Source organism: Nansenia antarctica, assembly GCF_963989245.1.
Source record: "Nansenia antarctica genome assembly, chromosome: 5".
Classification (NCBI taxonomy): domain Eukaryota; kingdom Metazoa; phylum Chordata; class Actinopteri; order Argentiniformes; family Microstomatidae; genus Nansenia; species Nansenia antarctica.
In genome coordinates this window covers 67,146,704-67,168,639 of record NC_137690.1, presented here as the reverse complement: position 1 = coordinate 67,168,639, position 21,936 = coordinate 67,146,704, and the positions used below count along the sequence as shown (strand labels likewise).

General features: G+C 45.2%; 2 protein-coding genes across 2 annotated transcripts in view; one reads left to right on the top strand and one right to left on the bottom strand.

The window, feature by feature from the left end:
• The window catches only part of LOC308158275 (5'-3' exonuclease PLD3-like), a gene marked incomplete at both ends in the record, with an annotated part of 402,256 nt that overhangs the window by 229,691 nt on the left and 150,629 nt on the right, over positions 1 to 21,936 (top strand). The gene's annotated exons all lie outside the window — the stretch shown is intronic.
• eml2 (EMAP like 2) lies at positions 75 to 14,484 on the bottom strand. Its single transcript, XM_080532586.1, has 19 exons — positions 14,402 to 14,484; positions 11,853 to 11,881; positions 10,650 to 10,779; positions 9,666 to 9,815; positions 8,373 to 8,442; positions 7,888 to 7,998; positions 7,641 to 7,736; positions 7,112 to 7,246; positions 6,709 to 6,808; positions 6,218 to 6,372; positions 4,804 to 4,929; positions 4,400 to 4,531; positions 4,071 to 4,138; positions 3,173 to 3,261; positions 2,431 to 2,528; positions 2,014 to 2,101; positions 1,800 to 1,895; positions 1,523 to 1,653; positions 75 to 698 (listed from the first exon to the last, which is right to left on the bottom strand). Exons 1-19 carry the CDS (start codon positions 14,416 to 14,418, stop codon positions 573 to 575), a joined length of 1,947 nt encoding a protein of 648 aa, XP_080388712.1. The 5' UTR covers positions 14,419 to 14,484; the 3' UTR covers positions 75 to 572.

The following is a 21,936-nucleotide window of genomic DNA, read 5'->3' as shown; positions in this document are numbered from 1 at the left end:
GTATTTGTACTCCACACACTATTTGGGTAGAAACTTTATTAACAAAACAAAGGCAAAGCACAGCTTAAGCTCACTCCTAAATATGCACCAAGTGCTAAAGTCATCACAACAATATTCATTACATTTATATATTAAAATACCACAGCCACTTGGATATACTGCATAATATACCTCTATAGACCTTTTGCAACATAATCAGCAGCTACAACTCTTTTAAAATAGCCTAAAATTGTCTCAACAGTCTTGGACATGCTTATTCTTCTGTTGCGTCAGTGTTCCACCTAGTGGTGCCTCAGGCCAGTACAGTACAAGTTAACTCAGACAGACAGGAGAGCAAGACAGAGGGTTACAGGATGAAGGTGACCCTACAGGCACAGATCTGGGATCAGTTTACCCTCTGCGGATCCTAACCCACTGTATTCAAGAGGGCAAATGTAAAAACTGACCCAAGATTAGCGTGTAAGGACACAACTTCACCTTACTAACAGTTAGAGGTGGGTGTACGTTATAGGCACAGCAGTGCTGCCCTCTAGTGGGGCAGGAGGCTACAGTTGACAGTGCAGCAGGGTTGCCTAGGCCACCACCCACTGGAGGATGCTGGTGTCTTTGCCTCCAGTAGAGATGAGGTGACTGTCGTCATGGAGAAAGGCAACGTTGGTCACGTGACTGCTGTGTCCGCCGTAGGCATGGCTCGGGGCCTGGAAGGTTAAATCATTGGGTACAGATAAAGCCTCTTAATCCTGGACCAGCTCGGATGTCTAAAATGGTTTCCCTCTGCGGTGGGTCATTTGTCAACACTGCCATTGTAGTAGCAAGTAACCTAGTAATAACGTCTGAGGTGATCTACACAGGAGTTCATTCCAGTGCAGTTTCAGTCCACAAAAACCCCAAAACATTTTAGTCTAGCTGTAGTCAGCGACGAAAAAACTTGACTAAAATGTTTTTGTGGAAGGGAGACTGCACTGAAATGTTTTCAGTTTTCATCAACTGGAACTGGACTGGAACTAAGAAATATGGAAGTGACTTGGTGTGACTAGAACTGGTGTGCATCTTCATCTAAACACCAACGACTAAGTGACTAAAAAGCCTGCCAAAATTAACACTGCCCTCACTGAGTTACCCCGGTCTAAAGAGTGAGGAAGCAATATCTGCTCCAATCAAACCGAAACTATCAATATCAACGGAAGGTTAATAATAACCCTGAATGTTTGAACACATTTGGAAGTTTGTATATTTGATAAAAAAAACGACATGACATGGCTAGTAGAATCTGACTGTAAACCAACAACTCCTTTACTAGTGTTGTTTTGAATCTGTTCTTTCTCACTGTATTGTACAGCACCTCGAGCTGCATTCTTATGTATGAAAGGTGATATATAAATAAAGATGCAGTTTGAGTTAGTCCAGTTTAAAAGTCTATTTAGCATAGGAGTAGGCTTTATCTGTGTCTAGGAAACCGCCCCTCCCATGTGTAATGAAACAAATGAGGTATGAGGTATGACTAACAAACAAACAGGCTCACCCTTGGCTGAGAGCAGGGGTTGGAGAACAAGTGCACTTTGCCAAAGTCATCGGCCGAGGCCAGGAGAGTGGAGTCATGTGACCGGCACACGGCGTTGATATCCGTACCATCAGCACCGTCGGGCCAAACGCCTGAGGATGAAACACAAACCAACAACTACAAAAGACTGAACGCTTTGATCATGAGCAGTGATGAAAGATCACATCTTCTTTTTTTTTGCCTGCCTAGTGTTCGGAAGATGTCATGACAACACTAAAAACAGGACATTCTGACTCACCAAATACATTGAAGCCCAGAACACAAGTGCTGGAGGCCCACTCCAGATTACGGACCACATCCATACTGGTCACATGCTTGCCACTGGATGCTTCCCCTTTAGGGTTGAAAAAACCGCAAACAGGAAGAGAACAGTCGTTACTGAAACACTGCACACAGTAATAGACCAGAGAGTTATGGTATCTGTGTTCATTTGACTAAAGAGACACACGTACAGAATAGGATCTCGTAATCTCCTGAGTTGGTGACGAGGTACTGGCTGTCTGTGGACCAGTCCAGGTGGGTCACGAAGCTGGAGTGACCCTGAGAGGAAAACAAACCACACAAATGGGTCACAATTTGTATTGTGTCTGTGTGTGTGTGTGTGTGTGTGTGTGTGTGTACATATCGCATGTGTGTTTTTTGCTTCGTCAACCCTACACAATACTTGTGTAGGAACTCTGTTATTACCCATATTGTATACACGTCCTAATTACATTGTAATTGTACTTCAGTACAACATTGTTACTTATTACACTCCACAGGCACAGAATAGGGACAACGTAATGTAGTGTCACTCCCATACGGTAGGTGGTATGGGTGTGAGGTGAAAGGTTCATGGTAAGCTGCCGTCTATCTGACGGTGTACTCACAGTGCATTTCCCAACACGGCTGTACTTCTTGCCGTTCTCTGTCACAGCGTAGATGTACACAAAGTTGTCGTGGGAACCGACGGCTAGACTGTTACCATCTGAGACCAGGAGAGAGGGGTTCGTTTTTTATGGTGAATGGAGCAGCAGTATTAAAGCCACCAGCTACTCTGTCTGCAGACTGTGGGACTAGCATGGAAACGCAGTGAGGTCTAGGCAAATATTGTTCAGGAAGTTTCTGTGTTGATTTAAATTATTACAGCCAGTAACAAACGACATATTTGGTTCCTTACCGTGAAATGAGTCTATGGACAAGGACAAACTTCAATCCACACTTTGTTTTTGTTTATCTGGGCACTGTAACTAACAGCTAATTGTTAGCATTTCTAAACATACCAACCAGTCAATAAACGCTAAATGAACATGTCCTCTCAGTGTATTTCTTTGAAGACACTGAATTATTTGATTTAAATGACTAATGCTAATTTAGAGCTTGCATTAGATTTCGGTTAAACATGCTAACAATTAGTTGTTAGTTACAGTGCCTAGATAAATATAAAAACAATTAATTTGAAGTCTGTCCTTGTTCATGGACTAATTTCAGGGTAAGGAATCAATTTGTAATTTTGGTTAACTGTCCCTTTAATGTCCCCTTAGCTAATGGTGTGTCTGTATTTGTATTGTCTAAACACTATGAGTCTCATATCAGAGAGAATACACTGCACTAAAACATGTTCTCTTGTACCTGGGGAGTACTTGACATTGGAGATGATCTCGTTGCCATCTGTGTGCATGGACACAAGGTCGTGGGTGTCAGTGTCCAGAACCAGCCATCTGTAGAGGAGCATGACCTGGTCAGAGCTTTGATCTACTGTAGTGATAGTTGTGTATTTCTGTCCAGTGAACTTGAAAGCTCCCATTCAAACTACAAAGCCCTATTCGCACGGGACTAGTATTATCTGGGGACCTCATGTGATTTAGAAATTAGCCCACCCATGAAATTAGCCCACCCTGTGTTTCGTGTGGCGCATTCTCACAGGATAAGAGAAGTCTGTATTTTACTCGAATTTACTGACATTATCCCCTGGATATGATGTCAAGGCTCTGTGTAAAATATATATATAGATATCATATTTATTATACATAATATATATGTAACAAGCCATCCATGTCACCTATCTCAACATCTTTCGAGATTTCGCTCTGGATTTGAGCTTGCTCTTTCTGTGAATGGGTCTCCATGCTGTGTAGCGAGATGAGCCTTCTGAATTTGCACCCAAAATGCTGTCAAAACGTTCATTCACTATCATTTCAACTGCAGCAGAAAAACCACAGCAGAAAAAGGCGCAGAGAAAACAAAAAACATTGCATTTGGACCCCATATCACAGAGATGCTGATTCTAAGGACTAATATTATCACAGCACCTCTGTGTTTGGCGAAATGTGGTAGGCAATTTGCAGTGTAATTTTTACATTAGAAATTACAGACACGGCTGATTTGCACAGGATTAAGATACTATACTTAAGATACTAGTCATGTTACAAATGACTAGGTAACGCTTATTATCCCCAGATAATGCTAGTGCTAGTGTGAATAGGGCTCAAGTGTGAGAGTGTTAAGGACATCCGTTCCAATACCGTACCTCCCGGTCATGGTGCCCACAGCCAGCACAGCGCCACTGGGGTGGAAACCTGCAGAGCGCCCTGGGTCCTGGACAACACAGGGAGAGACAGACTAGGCATGAGGAATGTTATCGGTGTGAATAGTGTATTCAAACAGTACCTAAGAGCTAGATGCCCAAAGTGTGCAATTTCACACAGCAGGTCCCTGTATGTTTGTAAGTTAAGCTAAGTAAGCCAAGCTCCATTTCCAAGCTAAATTCCTAGGCTGGTCCCTGGCTGGTATGGTAGCTTAGGGCTAGCTAGAGAGGAGCAGCAGCAGCAGCAGTAGAAGAGGGGGTGGGGGGGGCACCTCGATGCTCTTGCTCCACAGGGGCTGGTGAGAGCTGGTGTCCCAGAGGTGGACCTGCTTGTCCTGACTGCACGTCACAAACTGGTCCATGGAGGGGTGGGCGTCCAGGCCCCACAGCTCATCCGTGTGACCCTGGGAGAGGGAGAGAGGGAGAGTGTGTGTGTGTGTGTGTGTGTGTGTGAGAGAAAGAGAGGACGAAGAGAGAGAAAGATTGGAGTGAAGAGAAAGAGGTGTGACATGAGACATGACACAACGAGGGAGATGATCAGGAGGAGAGGGAAACAGGTGAGAAGAAGAGGTACGAAATTAAAGTGTTCTCCTCACAGACTAGTGACAAAAACAGATATTAGAATAATGACTAAATGTGAATTTGGCGACGTCGACATTGGAATTGTTTTCCGTACCTGTACGATGGGGACGAGGGTGTTGGGGAAGGAGCCTTTGATGATGGCGTTCTTAGTCGTCCCCACAAACAGCTCGCCCTGCTTCCCCTCGGCCAGGGAGCGGACAGGCCCGTGAGACTCTGGCACCTTGGGAGGGAGGAAACGCATCATCAGACCAGGAACGAAGAACGGTATCTCATCCTTCATCCTCGAGTTGGACGATGGCTGCATCTCGATGGTCTTAAACTGGTTCCTCTCCTTCCGGCTCCTTTATCCAGCGAATTGCAGACCTCCTACCTTGCTGACCTCGTCCCCCTCTACACCCCCTCCCGTTGCCTCAGGTCTGACGACCAAACCACCCTCAAGACCACCAGGACCAAGCTCCTGCCCTCGTCCCTCTGGATCGCCCTTCCCAACCACATCAGACAGGCCAACACCCTCCCAACATTTAAACAGGCCCTCAAAACCCACCTCTTCAAGCTTGCCTTCACCGGTTAACCCTCTCCCCCTTCCCATGTGTCCCCAGCACTACCTCAATTAGGCCCCTATACTTTCTTTTATTTATTTTTTGTGTCCTTTTATTATTACTACTCGATCTTTTCAGTTTGTAAAGCGTCTTTGAGTGTCTAGAAAAGCGCTATATAAGTCTAATGTATTATTATTATTATTATTATTATTATTATTATTATTATTATTATTATTAAGGAGACGAGGGATGAAGGTGGCGGTAAACTATTGAGATTTGTGGATTTGCATGTGCAAAAATTGGTAAAATGGGAGCAGAGACGGCCTTTCACTTTACCGTAACATTTTAAAATGGGACAAATAATCAAATGAGAGTTTTAGATACCGTGTCTCAGTGTTGCCACAATATGCTGACTATGACTGTTTACTTAAACTCTGGTTGAATGATCAGCTTTTTCTCAGAAACATTGTTAAAGACAAGGTACAATGAAATCACGCTGTAGAGTATTCAGAGTTTCGCTTTGCTCAGCACTATGTGACCCAGCAGACTGGGGCCATACAAACAGGAGGATACCATGCACGTCAATATTATGACTCTTGCTTCTGCCCCTGAGTCTGTGCACACCTCACCTTTCTTTACCGACATTAAATCCACCTACAGTGTAAACACACAGTTGATCTCTGTAGCTACCAGAAGCAGTGGAGGAACGGAAGACAAGCTACAGCATTATTAAATTAAGTTCTTAAATATTATTTGGGACATTTGCCCCATCATTACTGAATAACTCGGTACGGTTCACATCAGAAGAGGCTGGTGGAGGTAGAAATCGGAGGACGGGCTCATTGGAATGCAATGGAATGGAATCAAACGTGTGTGATTTCTATCACTAGCCTCCCCTGGTTCACATATAAGCAATATTCCACAGATATGGACATATTTCTATCGGTCAGTGTCATATGCACGTCTCACCTCCATCTCACTCTGCTTGTGGTACTCGTGGTCCCAGAGCACCACCCTGCGGTCCTTCCCGCCCCCTGACACCAGCGTCCCGTCCTTCAGCACGCACAGCGAGAAGATCCCGCCCTCGTGGGCCCCCGCCACCACCTGGCTGATCCGGTTACCACCTGTCAATCACAGACCAAACTAGTCCAATCCACACGCTTACACCACGGTGATGAGGTGGCATGAGTTTGATTGGTTGAGGGGTGTGGTTTCTAAGTTCCTTTACATTCTTGCCGTGTCTCAATTCTATTCAATTTCCCCTTACTGTATGTGTGGACATGATATGCCCTTGCGTACACCCATCCTATGCTTTTAAATGTGTGTGTGTGTGGGGGGGGGGAGGGGGGGGGGGGGGGCAAAACTGTACAGTAAGTGGAGGTCAAAATGAATGTGAATTGAATGACTGGGTTCAGAGCTCAGTGCTACGGTGGCTGAGAAGGTTCTTTTTCTCCACAGACCTTTGGCCCAGACGTAGATGTTGCCACTGGAGTCGCCGGTGATGGCGTCTCCGTTCTCAGCAAAGGCCACACAGAGGACGTACTTGGGCTTCTCGTTTTTCTGAGAACAACAGTTAAAACATTCTTGTTAGTTCCCCAGGAATCACTCCTGTGGATTCTACAACTTACTGTGCTTATGCGTTATGAAAAGAACTACTCCTGTCGATCAGACCTTGATCAGAGTATACAAATCCAATATTTCAAATACCTGAGATGTGCTTGATTTAGCTTGTGAGACACAATGGAAGCAATGGAACAGTCTCAAGTCGTGCAAACTCCACACGTAGAGTTCCCAGCTCAAAATCAAGCACACCGCAAGTTTACAAATGTAGTTCTACACATCCGCCCCCTGGAGTTCACATACATCAAACAGCCCCTGGCGCTTGGACAGGGTGTTCCCCTCCATGGTCCAGAAGTTGAGGTGAGACTTCCCGCAGGTCACCACCAGGTTGGCGTCCATGGGGTGGAAGGTCGCTCCCAGCACCGAGTCGTTGGAGCACTGTAGGGGGCACAGGGTGTCGGAAGGTCAATGGAACTCATAGCTCCAGTTCTCTGTCCATGACTGCACCTGCTTCCTTCCAGCAGCAGAAGATGAGCCTGACCAGAGACTGTATATACTAGAGATGCGCCACTCCCTCGATTTACTATTGGTTTGCTGGCGGAGTGAACCGGCTTCCTTTAAACGAGGCTATGGCCTGACCGACATTGGCAGGCGACTGCATCACAATGGAACAGCGACATACCGTACTCAAACATAAGCAAAACCACCTGCTTAACACTCATCATTTTCTACATACAGTATGTGATATTTTTTGTCGTTTGGGTGAACTATCTCTTTAAAGTGCAGGGCTCTTTGGGCTCTTTTCTCTGGTGGGTTAGCGAAGCTACATCACCTTCACGTCAGCTAGTTGCTTCTCCTTCTGCCAGTTCCACACAGACAGGATGTGGTCGTTGGCGTCGTCCACGGCACACAGGTGTGCACCTCCGTCCTGAGGAGGGGGTGGGGGTGGGGGTGGGAGTTGATCATACGTCAGGATATTGACCCTTGACGTGCTTTTAAAGTGTTCGAAATTGTGCACAAAAAACTCAACGCTATCAAGAATGTGGCTGTAGAGGGGGTTGGGGTGGGGGAAGGCTTACCGACTTGGAGAAGGCCACACAGCTGACTGCCCGGTCGAAGACTCCCATCCCGATGACATGCAGCGTGTTGAGGCTGACAGAGTCCCACACACGGACGTGAGGAGCCAGCGGCTGAGGGAGAGAGGGTACCATGAGCTTGTTTTACTGTCCGAGACTTGCACAAGACAACAGGAGGGGTCATTTCATACGAATGAATGAGCATAGAGGTAGAAATAGGGAGGACAGGCTCATTGTAATGCATGGAACGGAATGAGGAATGGTATCAAACACGTCTCCCTCCACTAGCCTCCCCTGGTGCTGATGAAGGCTTTATAGCCAAAACACATTCATTTGTGTCTGTTGCCTATTAGATGCAGAAGTAATAGCAATTGTGCTGGCCATTCCCATTATATGTGGTATCATTATCTGGGTAACAGCAACCAAGGATGTCTTCTACCTTCCGGAATAGCACGTTTTTGATATACAGTATTCTCATCTACATGTACCTTGCCATCTTTGGAAGTTCCGGCCACTTGTCCTGTTGCTATGGTGACCATATCTGGATGGACGCCCAAGCTGTAGAGAGAGAATACAATGATCCGGCTGTGAGTTGCAAATACACGATCAAGAGAGTCCCACGAGAACACTTGAGTGGCATCAGTCCATTAACAAAATAACTCATTTATACACTGTAGATGACTCACTGTCGGTTACTTTAACCATTTATTGCATGAACACGGTAATACATTAAAGCACGGCTTAATTGGATGGATGGCTCCGCTCTGTACAGCGTCCCTGCCTGGAATTATTCTACCACGACATACCAAGTATACAATATGGCAGAGAGCCCATGTTTTATCCCCCCAAAAAATAAATAGTCCTTCTTCTAGCACGACGACTGCCAATGGCTCCAGGCCTGAGCATAGATTACTTTTTCCTGCTGTGACTGGTGGATAGATGATTCGCTTACTTAGTCAAATGTATTTCTTTGTAAGTCGCTTTGGATAAAGGTGTCTGCTAAATGGCAACAAATAGTAGGGTACTACATACAGAGTGGTTCTATGAAGGAGCATCAACCTGGCAGCCTTCGTCCCTTGAACATGTGATGTGGTGCTTGTTTGCATACATACGTGTGAATCGGATGTTTTTGTCACCTGACGGACAGCTGAGCTGTTGGATTTAAGAGTGCCCCCCCCCCCCCCCCCCCCTTCCCGGAACTAACTCTATTCTTCATTCAAGTGACGAGCATGAATAGCAGCCCGACCATAGCCTTTGTTTGCTAAGAGGATACTGTTGAACCACAATCAGAACCTCGTTTGAATGAAGGAAGGAAGTCGTCTTGGCCACTGTAGGCTTTGGAAAAGGCAAATCCGCTAGAAAACACGCTTCACTTCCTGGGTGCATAGCAGCTCACCTCGTAGTAAAAGATTGTGGTCAGGTATAGGCCTGATGTAATAGATTACTGTACATAATCAGATGGAACTATGAATGTTATCCATTCAGCAAACACACTTCGCTCAATGAACCATGGATGACATAATGACAATGTTTCAGGAGACCAAACTATTTGCCCCGATACCAAAATCGACCCATGATGCACTTGTCACAGTTTAAGAGGATAACCTCTTAAGATCTCAGGAAGTGCATAGTTTGCAAGGGGTCGATTTGTCATCGGGCATCTTTATAGTACAACACAGAGGAGAGGCCACACACTGTACTGCATTGCACAAGATTTCACCATCATCCTGAGGGGGGGGGAAAAAGCGAATTCCTAATCCCTAAAGCGAAAAACAACGTACCACTTGACGTCATCGTTGTGTCCCAGATAGTGTCTCTGCTGCTGCTCCTCCACGTTGTACAGCACCACCACCGAGGCGTTGAAGTAGACGATCTCCCCCGTGGGCAGCAGGTAGAGGTTGGAGCGGCAGTCGCGGCCCCTGTACCCGTACCTTTGGACCGAGGGGGTTAAGGACATGGAACAACCACTGTGCTGCCAACATTAGCATCGGTATGCTGACTGAATTCAATTTGAAAGTGCTTTGTGAGTCTGGTGTCAGGTTGAGCATCTCCTATTTTTTGCTCAGATCAGATCAGAGAAAGAGTCACATAGGTTCAGTCGTCTCACTGAGCCAGACTTAAAAGATGAGATTGTGAGTTCAGAGATTAGACAGTTAGTTGATCCCGACCCCCCTTAACAAAGAACTAGTAATTGCACTGTTGCGCAATAAAGTCTATGTACCACAGAATGCCGCTTTGTCTTGGAATCTAAATGCACGTGTGGTGCAATCAAATCAAATCAAATCAAATCAAATCAAGTTTTATTTGTATAGCGCATTTCCCACAAGATCTGACTCAATGCGCTTTACATAACGACAGAGCCGCAAGCAGGCAAAGGTAAAAAAACCTGTACACTGTGCAGCCAGGAAAATTCCCTTGCAGCCCTCTACTCATAGAGCGACTACTAATAACTGCTACTAACCACCGCTGACGGCACTCGATGTTACTGTACCGCCACAGCAGGGGAGGTTAGGGAAATCGGAGGACAGGCTCATGACTAACGGCACGTGTTTGATACCGTTTCTCGTTCCGTTCCGTGCATTACATTGAGCCCGTCCTCCGACGTCGACCTCCACCAGCCTCCACTGCACCACAGTGATGTGATGCAACACTACACATCTCCACTTCAGGTGCCAACGAACTAACTGACCTGCCAGGTCACTGTCAGACATCACCCGTAGGCCAGAAACTACAGTATATAGCTAGAACAAAAATGGACAGGATACACCCACTGCAGTTTGAGCTTGCGGTCCGGCACTGCCACCTTGTGGTCAAGGGAGTAACTGTCCCTCTGCTGGTCAGGGATTTGCATGGTGACTGGCCGACCCCTCAGGAACATCCTCACGTATCCATCCTCTAGGGTTTAGGAATAAAGATAGGTCAATACAAAAGATAAAAGAGTTGATGGAGTGACTGTGTTTGTAGGCTGTACCTGTAATTGTTGTACTATTATGATTTTATGATATACCAAATATAGTGTAATGAAGAACTATGGGGGGGAAGGGATGTTATCGCCATGGGGGGGGGGGGGGGTTTACTTGTGTGTTTATAGTGTGTGTGTGTGTGTGTGTGGGGGGGGGGGGGGTAAGATAAGGCAAAACAATTATAATCAGGACAGACACTTGTTTTGTTTGGTGTTATAATTGTTTTTTTCTGTTTTGTAATAAATAATTGATTACAAAAAAAAGGAATAAAGATAGGTGAATATAGTAATGTATAGATGTAGGGATTACAGATTTAGACATGTCAAATATGTTGTGAAATATGTGTGTGTATGGTGTGTAAAGGAATTGAGCATAATACAGTAAATATCAGAACAGACATTTACAGTGTAATACAACTCCCAAATGATAGTCTTGCTACATAATTCAAAGACTGGATTAGTGCAACATGATAGCAAGAAACACACTGTACTGTACTGCAACTTTAGTGCATTTAATGTTACAATAATATTCCATTGAAGCATAAAAACAGCACATTTGGGGATGTGGCACTACGAGGTAAACCCCATATGACACTCATCATTTTAACATGACCACTGAACACATGACCACATACCGCAGTTATAGTTAGTGTTATACTAAGCCCATTAATATGCCGCCACTGAGCTCGTTTGCTGAAGCAATCAGTAGTCTCAGGCAACCATCTCCACTGCCCATAATGGTCTGGCCAGCCACGGAAAATGCTAGGTACTGTTTGGTAATTGGCTCATTAAAAATGAATGCCGTCGCCCCAGACAATAACAAGCAAATAACAACAAGGTTATTGGTTGTAACTGGCTAATGGTCATTTGTCCAGAAAGTCGTATTTTATTTTTATTGTGCGCACACACGCAAACGCACACACGTAAACGCACACACGTAAACGCACACACGTAAACAGAGACACACACAAAACACACACATGCCTACCGTTGTGCCGGAACGTACCTGAGTTGAGGGTGACCTCTTTGGTTTTGCTAAAAGGAGAAGGAGCAGAAGGAGAGTTAAAGTCGGCCTACGGCACATCAACGGTGAAGTTTTAGGGCAAGCCACCGGGCCTGAGCAGCTCTTTAGGCTTTGAGATGCACTTTAAAACTTGAGGGTGTGACTGTGATGCGCTGAATTATTGAGTGACCTCCTCCGTTATTCCTGACCTCACAGTTTCCTATCTAAAGTAGAATGACCAGGACAGCCTTCAAGAGCACTACAACGCTGTCCGACTGAAGTAGCCTACAGATTTAGACACACATACTCTATAGACAACAGGCCTATGCACAGACACAAAACCGCACAGTCATGATTACAGTATATCAAGTAATATAAATTATCCTGGTTCCATGCCAACTCATCAAAATAAAAAGAGTTAGAGTAGATCAGGAAGAGCAAGTGAAAGCGCCACATCCCCAAATTTGCCATTTGTGGTCCCCTGTGGCTCAGTTGGTAGAGCATGCACTAACAATGCTTAGGTTGTGGGTTCGATTCCCCCCTGGGACCATATATACTGGAAAATGTATGCACTCACTGCAATGTAAGTCACTTTGGATAAAAGCATCAGCTAATTGGCATATATATATTATATTATATATAGTATACTGTAGCAGTACTGACAGCATTACAGCGGTCGATATCAACTGCCCTCTCCAGCTCTCTCCTACATCAGCGGAAAACCAATTAAGTACTTTTTTTTGGACCCATGACGTTCTGTCAAGACGACTGACAGGAGGCTCCCGAGGACCGTTTCAGATTGCCATGGTGACGGACACGAATGCCAGTACATCCCGAGAAAAAAACACCTGACAACGAGACAACGTTTGGATATTTTTTTGCTAAGTACAGCACATTTGACTCCACCATCTGGCAATAGGCCTACAGTGATCGCTGCCGGCAACAGATCATTAATTTCCTTTCACATTACCCTTTCAAGCGCTGTTTCCGAAACTAGGGTTGCATAACCCGGGCCAGCCCAGTGAAACTCAGTTGGGTTCGGGCGTGTTGTGTGAACTAGGGATGGCTGGAGAACAACAGAGAGACCCTGGGGTGGAAACTCTTTGAAACAGCCACATAAAGGCTTGTTTGTCTGTCTGTCGCCTGTCTGTCGCCCTGCCTGCCTGCCTGCCCAAGGCTTCCCAAAAAGAGGAGAGGCCCCGATGTGACCAATGAGGGGGCAGGAAAGATCCATAGCCACTAATAATATAATTAAAGAGCGGCTCGATGGGAACAGATGTCAGGGAATCAACAATCTTGTGGCTCTGAGGATGGTAGCTTTTAGACAACATTCTCTACATTCTCTACAACCATTCTCTACATTCTCAATCCTAGCTACTGAGTAATGTTGGCTACAGTAAATTTTTTACATTGTCAACATTGTATGCAAAACCTTTAAAACTTTTTTTTACTTCTTTAATTTTTTTTTATAGCTAGCGACATCCATGAAACATCAAGTTAGAGAAGTAAGGGAACAACATTATCTAACACTAAGCTGATGGTTATTGTGTGGTGAAGTGAATTTGTGCAAAAGTCCAGAGTGTTTGCAGGCAATTATTGAAGGAAGTGCCTCAGCAGTGGACAGACTTGTGTGGTCATGTCCCTGAGCACTTAGCCTACAGCCTGTAGGATGACATTTAAACAGCAGATTAGTGATGTTAGCGCTGTTTCAACAGCACTGCAGATTCTTCTTCCTGTTGGCTATGTGGGTTTGAAATGCCGGCCAACTTGTAAATACAAGTGTCAACAGTCAGTAAAACAACAGTTAGTAAAACAGAACCGGTAGAAACGAGGTGTTCCAGCAGGATCTTCTCCTCATATGGTATTTGCATAATTTTAGACTCCTAAATCAAACAGGCCACAGTGCCATGCAAATGCAGCTAATCCTTTTCCTCCTCCTTAGCTATCTCGAAAAGCACATCTGCAAACAGGGTGTGTCAGTCAGTCGGTCAAGTCGATATGTTTAATGCATGTGCTAGTTAGGCAAATATGTCAATCCATATCTCATTCTGCAGATCAGTTAGCCAGAGTAAGAGATCATCATCAAGCCAGTCAGCCAGTCAGAGTTACAATGCTGCAGTGCTAAACCAATGCAGTAACACTGGAGTTCTGTCTCTGATGTTCAAGTCCATGTGGAACCATTTAAGTTCCATTTTTGTCTGTTGACTCACACACACCCATTATTATAATTAGCACTGCAATGGGACACAGAGCACTCGCATGCAAACATCTAAAAAACCATCCACCTTCTGTAAGAAACAATGCCACACAATTACAAAAAAAAAAAACTCTTCCTAAAGCAAGAGAGTACTTGTAAGTCAGTTTTGGATTGTATATTCATCTTCCAGGTAAATTGCATGACTGACTGTCCGTGGAAAATGAAAGAAAAAAGTTGCAGCTACCTACTCTCAAAATGACTTCCAAAGTTCTGTCTTAATGCAGATCACACAGACTAACTGCAACAAAAATAAAAAATAAAACTTTCATACAGAGTATATCAAGCATCGGTTTACCTGGGTGATCTCTTCATGGCGACTTTTCCGTTATGTTAGGTAACAGCACGTCAGTTGGCAAAGCGGTTCACACACAACAACCCTGTCCTGACAACTGAACAAGCCTTCCTTGTTGACTCAACTCAACTTCAACTGTGCAGGAGCCTGTCCAACCCTCCACCAATGGGGAGCCACTTCCTGATGCTGCCGGCCCGCCCCTAGGCCCCGTAGACACACCTCTGTCACTTCAACGTCCTGTAATGTGATGCCCTCAGCAGAGCGAGCTCACTGGGGTGGGTGGGGAAGGAGTGGGTGGGGTGGGAGGAGAAGGAGTGGGTGGGTGGAGAAGGAGTGGGTGGCCTGGCAGTTTCCATCTGTCTTTAAAAGCTTAATAGCACCTTTATAAAAGCCTACCACATCCCCTTATCTACAGTCCTCAAACATGGGGGCAGGGGTGGTTAATGTACTGTGTTTGACTGTGTTAAATACAGACTGGATGCACCACAGATTACACTTCTCCATCAATCCATATTCATCCACTAGCTCCACCATTAGATAGATTTGACACTAGACAACCTGCCGTACAGTAAAATAATAATAATGATAATAAATATAACCGCAAGCGGCAATTAAGGGTGCAAGGGTTAACCTCAAATTTGCTACACATCTCAGTTATGGCATCGTCTCAAAGTCCACTAATTTGAGGTTGATTAGACAATGACGGCCCTATTTGCACATGTCATCATTTATGGTACATATTAATTTGTCTGTATTTTTGTACATAGTATGAACTTATTGCAAACTTATTTAACCGTTGCAAACTTTGCAGGGACTGGTACAAGCATACTAGGTAACAATTTTCATGTACATTTTTGTGTCAATCGAACTTGCGGTTTTGTGTTATTTTTTGTACATTTAAAAATGTCTGGAAATCCGGAATATTGAGTGTCACGTGGCAGCCATGTTATACATCTGATCATGTTGGAATTAGTACGCATCTATGTCATACTGCTTACTTTCTTGAGGCTCATAATCTAATAATCTGCATAAATATTGCCTCATTTGCATATTTCTTCATTAATTAAGATGCTGATTAAACCTACTAGTGTTCTTGTTCGTCTTGAGGAGGTGGATCTGCCAGTGTTGATTTGGTGTCAATTTTGGCATCAGAATTGTAGTGAGGGAATGGACTGGAGTCCTCTATGCTTGCCGGAAAGCAAAACAAGTTACCAATCATGGCCCTTTTCATGAAAACGGAACAGGGCTGAATAACTAACAGTCACAATTGGGATTTGCTCACTGCACGGGCTTGTTGCGCCCTAATAAAATATGCCATTTAGATAAATGCTTTTATCCAAAGTGATTTACATTGCAGGACACAGTGCAAAGCGTTACACCACTCCAAACCCAGACGCTGACAGAGGACTTAATTCTGACTGGGTGCATCACTACCTGGCATGGGAACTGCGCTGCCCTCAACCGCAGAGCGCTACAGAGGGGTGGTGTAGCCCTTACACTTATGTAATGTCAGGGGTGCAAACTGGTGATGGCCCAAAAAGGTGACCCATTTTATTTTTTTGCATTTTTTTTTGTGCTAACCTTAGGGGGGGGGGGTAGCGCTAGCACTAATGGTGTTAAATAGATACCGCTAGCACTAACGGTGGTCTAACAATGATGCATGTGTGAGTAGCGGCAGCCCTGACCTTAACACCTGCAGAATTACTTCGAAAACAGTTTACTGTGACTGTGTTCTCTATGCTGTCTGGAATTGTACCTAGCTGCCTGAAGCTAAAAGTTATTTAAACAGCAGCAGAGTTCAGCAGACAGGGAGATTAGTTAGCTCACGCATCATGTGACTTGGATGAGACTTAGACCCCCCCCTCCAAAAATATATTTTTGGCAGATCTACACAATTCACACGGATGACATATTTTGAGATAAAAACGGCTAATTTAGCAGAAAGGTGACAAGTTTGCACCCCTGACTGTGACGTAACAATAAAACTTGAAACTTTTCAAGTATCAATGCCTCACGGAAGCATGTCAATAGATCAGGATCTGCATGCTGTCAACACAGCAGTGGAAATTCGTGGAGGTAGAAATCAGAGGACATTGTAATGCAATGGAATGGAATCAAAAATACACCATTGATACCATTCCTTAATTCCATTCATTACAATGATGCCGTCCTCCGATTTCTACCTCCACCAGCCTCCCCTGCAATACAGCTAGGTCCTGCATCAGTGTCACATCTCCCGGGTTGTTCTGTCGTCTCCTTCTCAGACAGATCCATCACACACGGACGTCTGAATTATTAAAGCCAGTGAAACATCCTTTGTAGACGCAAGTGTCTGTCATTCAAGCCGAAAAGGAAGTGGTTAAACTGACAAGACCTGACAAATTTATCAATGTCTGTCTACATTTGCGTGTGTGTGTGTGTGTGTGTGTGTGTGTGGGTGTGTGTGTGTGTGTGTGCGTGTGTGTGCATGTGTGTGTGCACCCATGTGTGTATGGGTTTGTGCGTGTCAGCCCCAGTGAGTCTGAGTCAGGCCTGACGAGGCAGTAGAAAGAGTACAAACTCACACCATCTGGTACCTGGCTGATCTCTAACAAGGAGAAAGACTATTTTTATCTGACACGTCAGGTACGGGTGCACAGGTGACCGCAGGCTGTCAGCATGGCTTTCCGTTAAGATCATTGGTGGAGTGCATACTCCGAGCAAGTTTGGCTAAACTACCTGACAATCTCTCGGAGCGAGAAAGTGCAAGGCACGTCACATCTCATGTATTTCAATTTGAAATTTTCAAAGTAAGTGATGTTGTACACAGACGGAACAGAACAGACCTGGGTCAAAATGGGATCCATTATTAATATTGCTTGTGCTTGCGCAGCATCATGGAACCATTAGATCTATTTCCTTCCCGCCTACGGGCTCCACGGCTGTGGTTTTGGTTCTGGTATGTGAAGGCCTCTTATTGATCCGAGGCCCATTACCTGTCTCTCTTGCCACAGGAGGAGCTGCTGGAGGAAGTGGTCCTGCTCCGGGAGTCAGACGCCAGCTCTTTCCTGACCGTGGACAGCCGCTCCGTTGACATGCTCTTCCTAACGAGGAGAGGAGGAGGAGAGAGAGGCGAGGAAGAGAAGGAGAGGGGAGAGGGTGAAGAGTAAAGGCAGGACGTTGAGGGAGAAAAAGACGGGAAAAAAAAGACAGATGAGAAACACGATGAGACTAGAGAGATACTAATAGGCCGGGGGGACAATAAAGAACAGGTTTCTCTGTTTGCATTATGTTCCACGTACCACTGCCACCCTCTGGACAAGCTTGGAACTACGACATCGAGGGGTCATCGACCAAGCCCCCCAGGCATTGTAGGAGACCGCGCGCTTTCTCATCCCTATCGGCCAACGGATGCCAGCGCAGTTTTTATTTGTAAAAACTTTAGTTCATTTGTAGTTTGTTAAGTCATTTCTAAAAGTACATACTGGTGCTGAAGTGGAGCTAGAAGCTAGTTGGCCGGGTTACTCCTATCTACAAGTTGAGCGATCACGGATACTGGACATAACTAAACAACAACGGTAAGCTCTTAAAAACCATCTCTGTTAACGGTCAACGTGGGAGATATTTGGGAGAGGGAATGGAAATAGTGAACTTCCTTTTAAGATTAGAGTTTAATCTTAAGCTGTAGAGGACATTTTTGGTGAGCCCAAGACATGGTGTCCACTTATTCCTGAAGCGAGTTTGACAATGTCCTACCTTTTGATGGACAGCAACACCTCCTTTTTGGGAGAAGAGGGGGAGGAGGGGTATCCCCCCATCCGTTTCGGCTGGACGTAACCATTGCTGAGACTCAGAGGCTTGGAGGGTAAGGCTTGCAGGAGTTGCCGCACTAACATTGAAATGGAGAGAACCAAATGTATCAGTAATTATGCTGATTGGCTAAATATGAATGAATGAATGGACTTTATTGTCATTGCTACAGTACAGGTACCAAACAACGAAATTTAGGAGGGGTGGCTCCCCTGGTGTTAGGAAAGAAAAAAAAAAAAAAACTTTTAGAAAAAAAAAAAATCACAAGAAGGTAAGGAGCTGGTTTACATAAATAAAGGACAAATTAAATATTAAATAAAAATAAAAATATTCTGTCAATCAATCAAATGTATTTGTGTAGTGCTTTTTACATAGAGAAAAATGTCTCAAAGTGCTTTACAACAAGAACAATACTGAACAACATGGCAGGAGTTTGTTCTAAACTCTATGTCTTCAGTTCCAGTGCTGGAGAGCTACAGGATATACACAGGCATTTGTCCCATCCCAGCACTAACACACCAGGTTCAAAACAATCAACCAATCACAGTCTGGACCACTGTTAACAGTCTCAGAACCAGGTGTTTTAGTGCTGGGCTGGAACCAATCCCTGTCCGACAACCAGTCGCTCTCCAAACCCCACGTTGGAGACCCTGGTTCTAGGGTTTGTAATGGTAAATGGACTGACTTATAGCGCCTTATTCCAAAGCGCTTTACAATGGCCTCTCATTCACCCATTCACACACACCAATGGCGACAAGCTACCATACAAGGCGCCGGCCCGCTCATTGGGGTTCAGTGTTTTGCCCAAGGACACCTCGACATGTGGCCAGCCGGGGATCGAACCGCCGGTCTGCCGACCTTGCGATCATTAGACGCCGGCTCTACCTCCTGCGCCACAGTTGCCCCCAATGGGCCACATTAGTCCTCAGTGGCCACCCCGCCACCTCACATTGACTCACCCTTGGTGGGGGCGGTCACCGGGGTGGGCCTCCTTCCCCCGGGCTGCAGGGTCAGGGTGTCCTCACAGCAGCCCAGCCTGCGCAGGGCGTCCGCCAGGGCCGACTTCAACAGCTGGATCTCATCCTCCTGGAGCTGGATGCGCTGCTCCAGGTGGGACAGCCGGTCGTCCACCTCCATGGTGCTGCCCGCTGACAGGTGATCCTCTGAGAGAGAGAGATAATGATAATAATAATAATAATAATTTATATAGCGCTTTTCTAGACACTTTACAAACTGAAAAGATCAAGTAGTAAGATAAAAAATAGAGGTGTATAAAGAGATAGAGAGAGAGAGGGAGGCGAGGCAGGGAAGGAGGGAGGGACAGAGGGAGAGGAAGAGAGAGAGAGAGAGGATAGTGTGTGTGAGCAAAAGTGAGAGAGGAATCAATGCGTAAGAACAAGGGAGAGATGAAGAGAGAGAGAGAGGGAGAACATGAGAGCGAGAGGAAAGAGATTGCTGGCAGTAGTGGATAATATTCAACATTAAAAGGAAAAATCAAAGTCAAAGTGTCTAGTTTTGCCTTTTGTTAATAATTGAACATTGTTGAATGGCTAATTCGCCCACTACCCTTGACTAGTCCATGTACCTCTCCCCCTATGCCTGCTGTATATTGACACAACATTTTGTGAAGGTTAGAGCAGACATAGCTAAAGGGGTTACAGATACCAGTGGTCTTTGCATGGCTCTAAGGTCCTTTCCTCTGAAGCGAATCGGAGGCCAGAATGTCAAACTCCATACTTTGTTGCTGGGCTGTGTTGTGTGATAGATAAAGATACTAAGCAGATTTTAGCCCAGATTTACTTTCCTAAAAAACAACTGCAATGGGGGAGATAAAAAAAAAGAAACTATATATTTGAGGGACATAATTGGGCTAGCGACCTTGTTTGGAGCGTTTCTCTGCATAGTTAGAGCAACTACGTGATGCTACTCCCTAAATAGCCTCTCGGTGCGTCCTGCACTAGGATGATGTCACTTGGCTGACCAGTTTATGACTCTGTGTTGCAGATCTCACGCTCAGCTGGGCAACCACAGATCTGATCCTCCGTAACGGACAGAAATGAAAATGTTTTCTAAAGTCACTCCATGATAACGATGTCTCGTTAAAACAGTGAACTACATTTTGTGAAAAATAAAACAACATACATTCAGCATATTTCAATAACAATGCAAAGCTCTCTGGGGGACATGAAAGCATTGGTTATCATCTCTACCATTCAAATGAGACAACCACCCCTGTGTATTTGCCTACCGGTGTTCTAAATGACTAAACTAATATAAACCCATGTGTCACTCTCCCACACAATCAACAGGATTTGTTTAGTTAGCATTCTGCACTGGTCAAACAGGGCTATTTACTCTGCATGGCCTGGGCTATAACAAGCAGTGGCTAGGCCTAGTGGAACCAATTAGGCTAATTCATCTTCCAGAATAGAAGGAAGACAAATATGTCAATACTCTATATCAGTATTCTGCTGTAGAATTGGAATTTAACAAGATGAAAAATGCCCTGTGAGATGCATGCTGTATAATCTGACATGACAGATCGTCCTGCGTATTTTAATTACATTAGAAATTCGTTTTCCGTCAGGGAAATCTTCCCCCCAGCAAGACTGTTATTCCCGGACCTGAATCACTCATCTTGCCGATATTGTCAATAAACAACAGCATTCACTGTCGGTCACATACATTAGAAGTTGATATGTGCTGAGCAAAGCCTAAAGAAAGAGCCCTTCACCACTGCAGCGTCAAATCTAAAGACAAGCCAGGCCTAGGCCTACAGTACAGGACATGCAGGTTTTCCACCACCCATTACCCTCTCTAGTACACATGCCTACAGAAAGACACCAGTTAAAAACCATTCTAACTAATCTAGGCCTATTCAAGTGAAAGACATTTAATTCAGTTCAGCGCATTCTAATTCAACACATATTCCATAATAACCGTTCCACATGAGAACCACCCCATTATGTTGTTAATCAGAGTTATAGTTCGCATAGTTAATATCTCGCAGCCCCCCGGCAGACAGACCACAGGGTGACGATGCAGAGTCAATAACTTTCTGTTAAGTGTCCCGGCCAGATGACACAGGCAGAGGACATTCTCCAGCACAGTTACGGGCAGGTGGCCGCTGTGTGAGGAAAACATCAAACGCATGGCTGCTAAAGGACATATGAAGATGACAAAATGAGGAAGAGGTGGTGGAGGAGGGGGGATAATTGGAGGAGGTAGGGTTAGCTACGGCGTAAGGTGATGGGATGGGATGAACCCATGTGCGATGCGAGAGAGAGAGAGAGAGAGAGAGAGACAGATAGAGAGAGAGAGAGAGAGAGAGAGAGAGGACAATGGAGGTCGGGGTAAAACTGACGCCTGTTGAAATATTCATAGAGCTCTCAGCCGCTTTGCCTTCCCCTACCTGCCATTCCTGCAAGTACTCAGTCACTCAGCCAGTCAGTCAGTTGGTCAGATAACCTATCCGCTCTCCTTAGCCTCTCCTGTGGGTGCCAAAGCTGTGATCCTGGGGTGGGTCTCTTCCCTCCTCCTCCTCCTCCTCCTTCTCTTCTGCAGCCAGTGTCTGCTCTGCCTCTCTCCCCCCCCCCCCACCTTCCTTTCCTCCTCCTCCTTTATGGTATACACGCGGCTCACTAAAGGACATGAGGGTGTTTGTAACAAGATACTGTTCCCTGCAGCCCTCCCTACACAGCCGCATGGGCTGCAGCTAGGAGCAGGGAGGCTGGGGCTTGGCTGGGGGC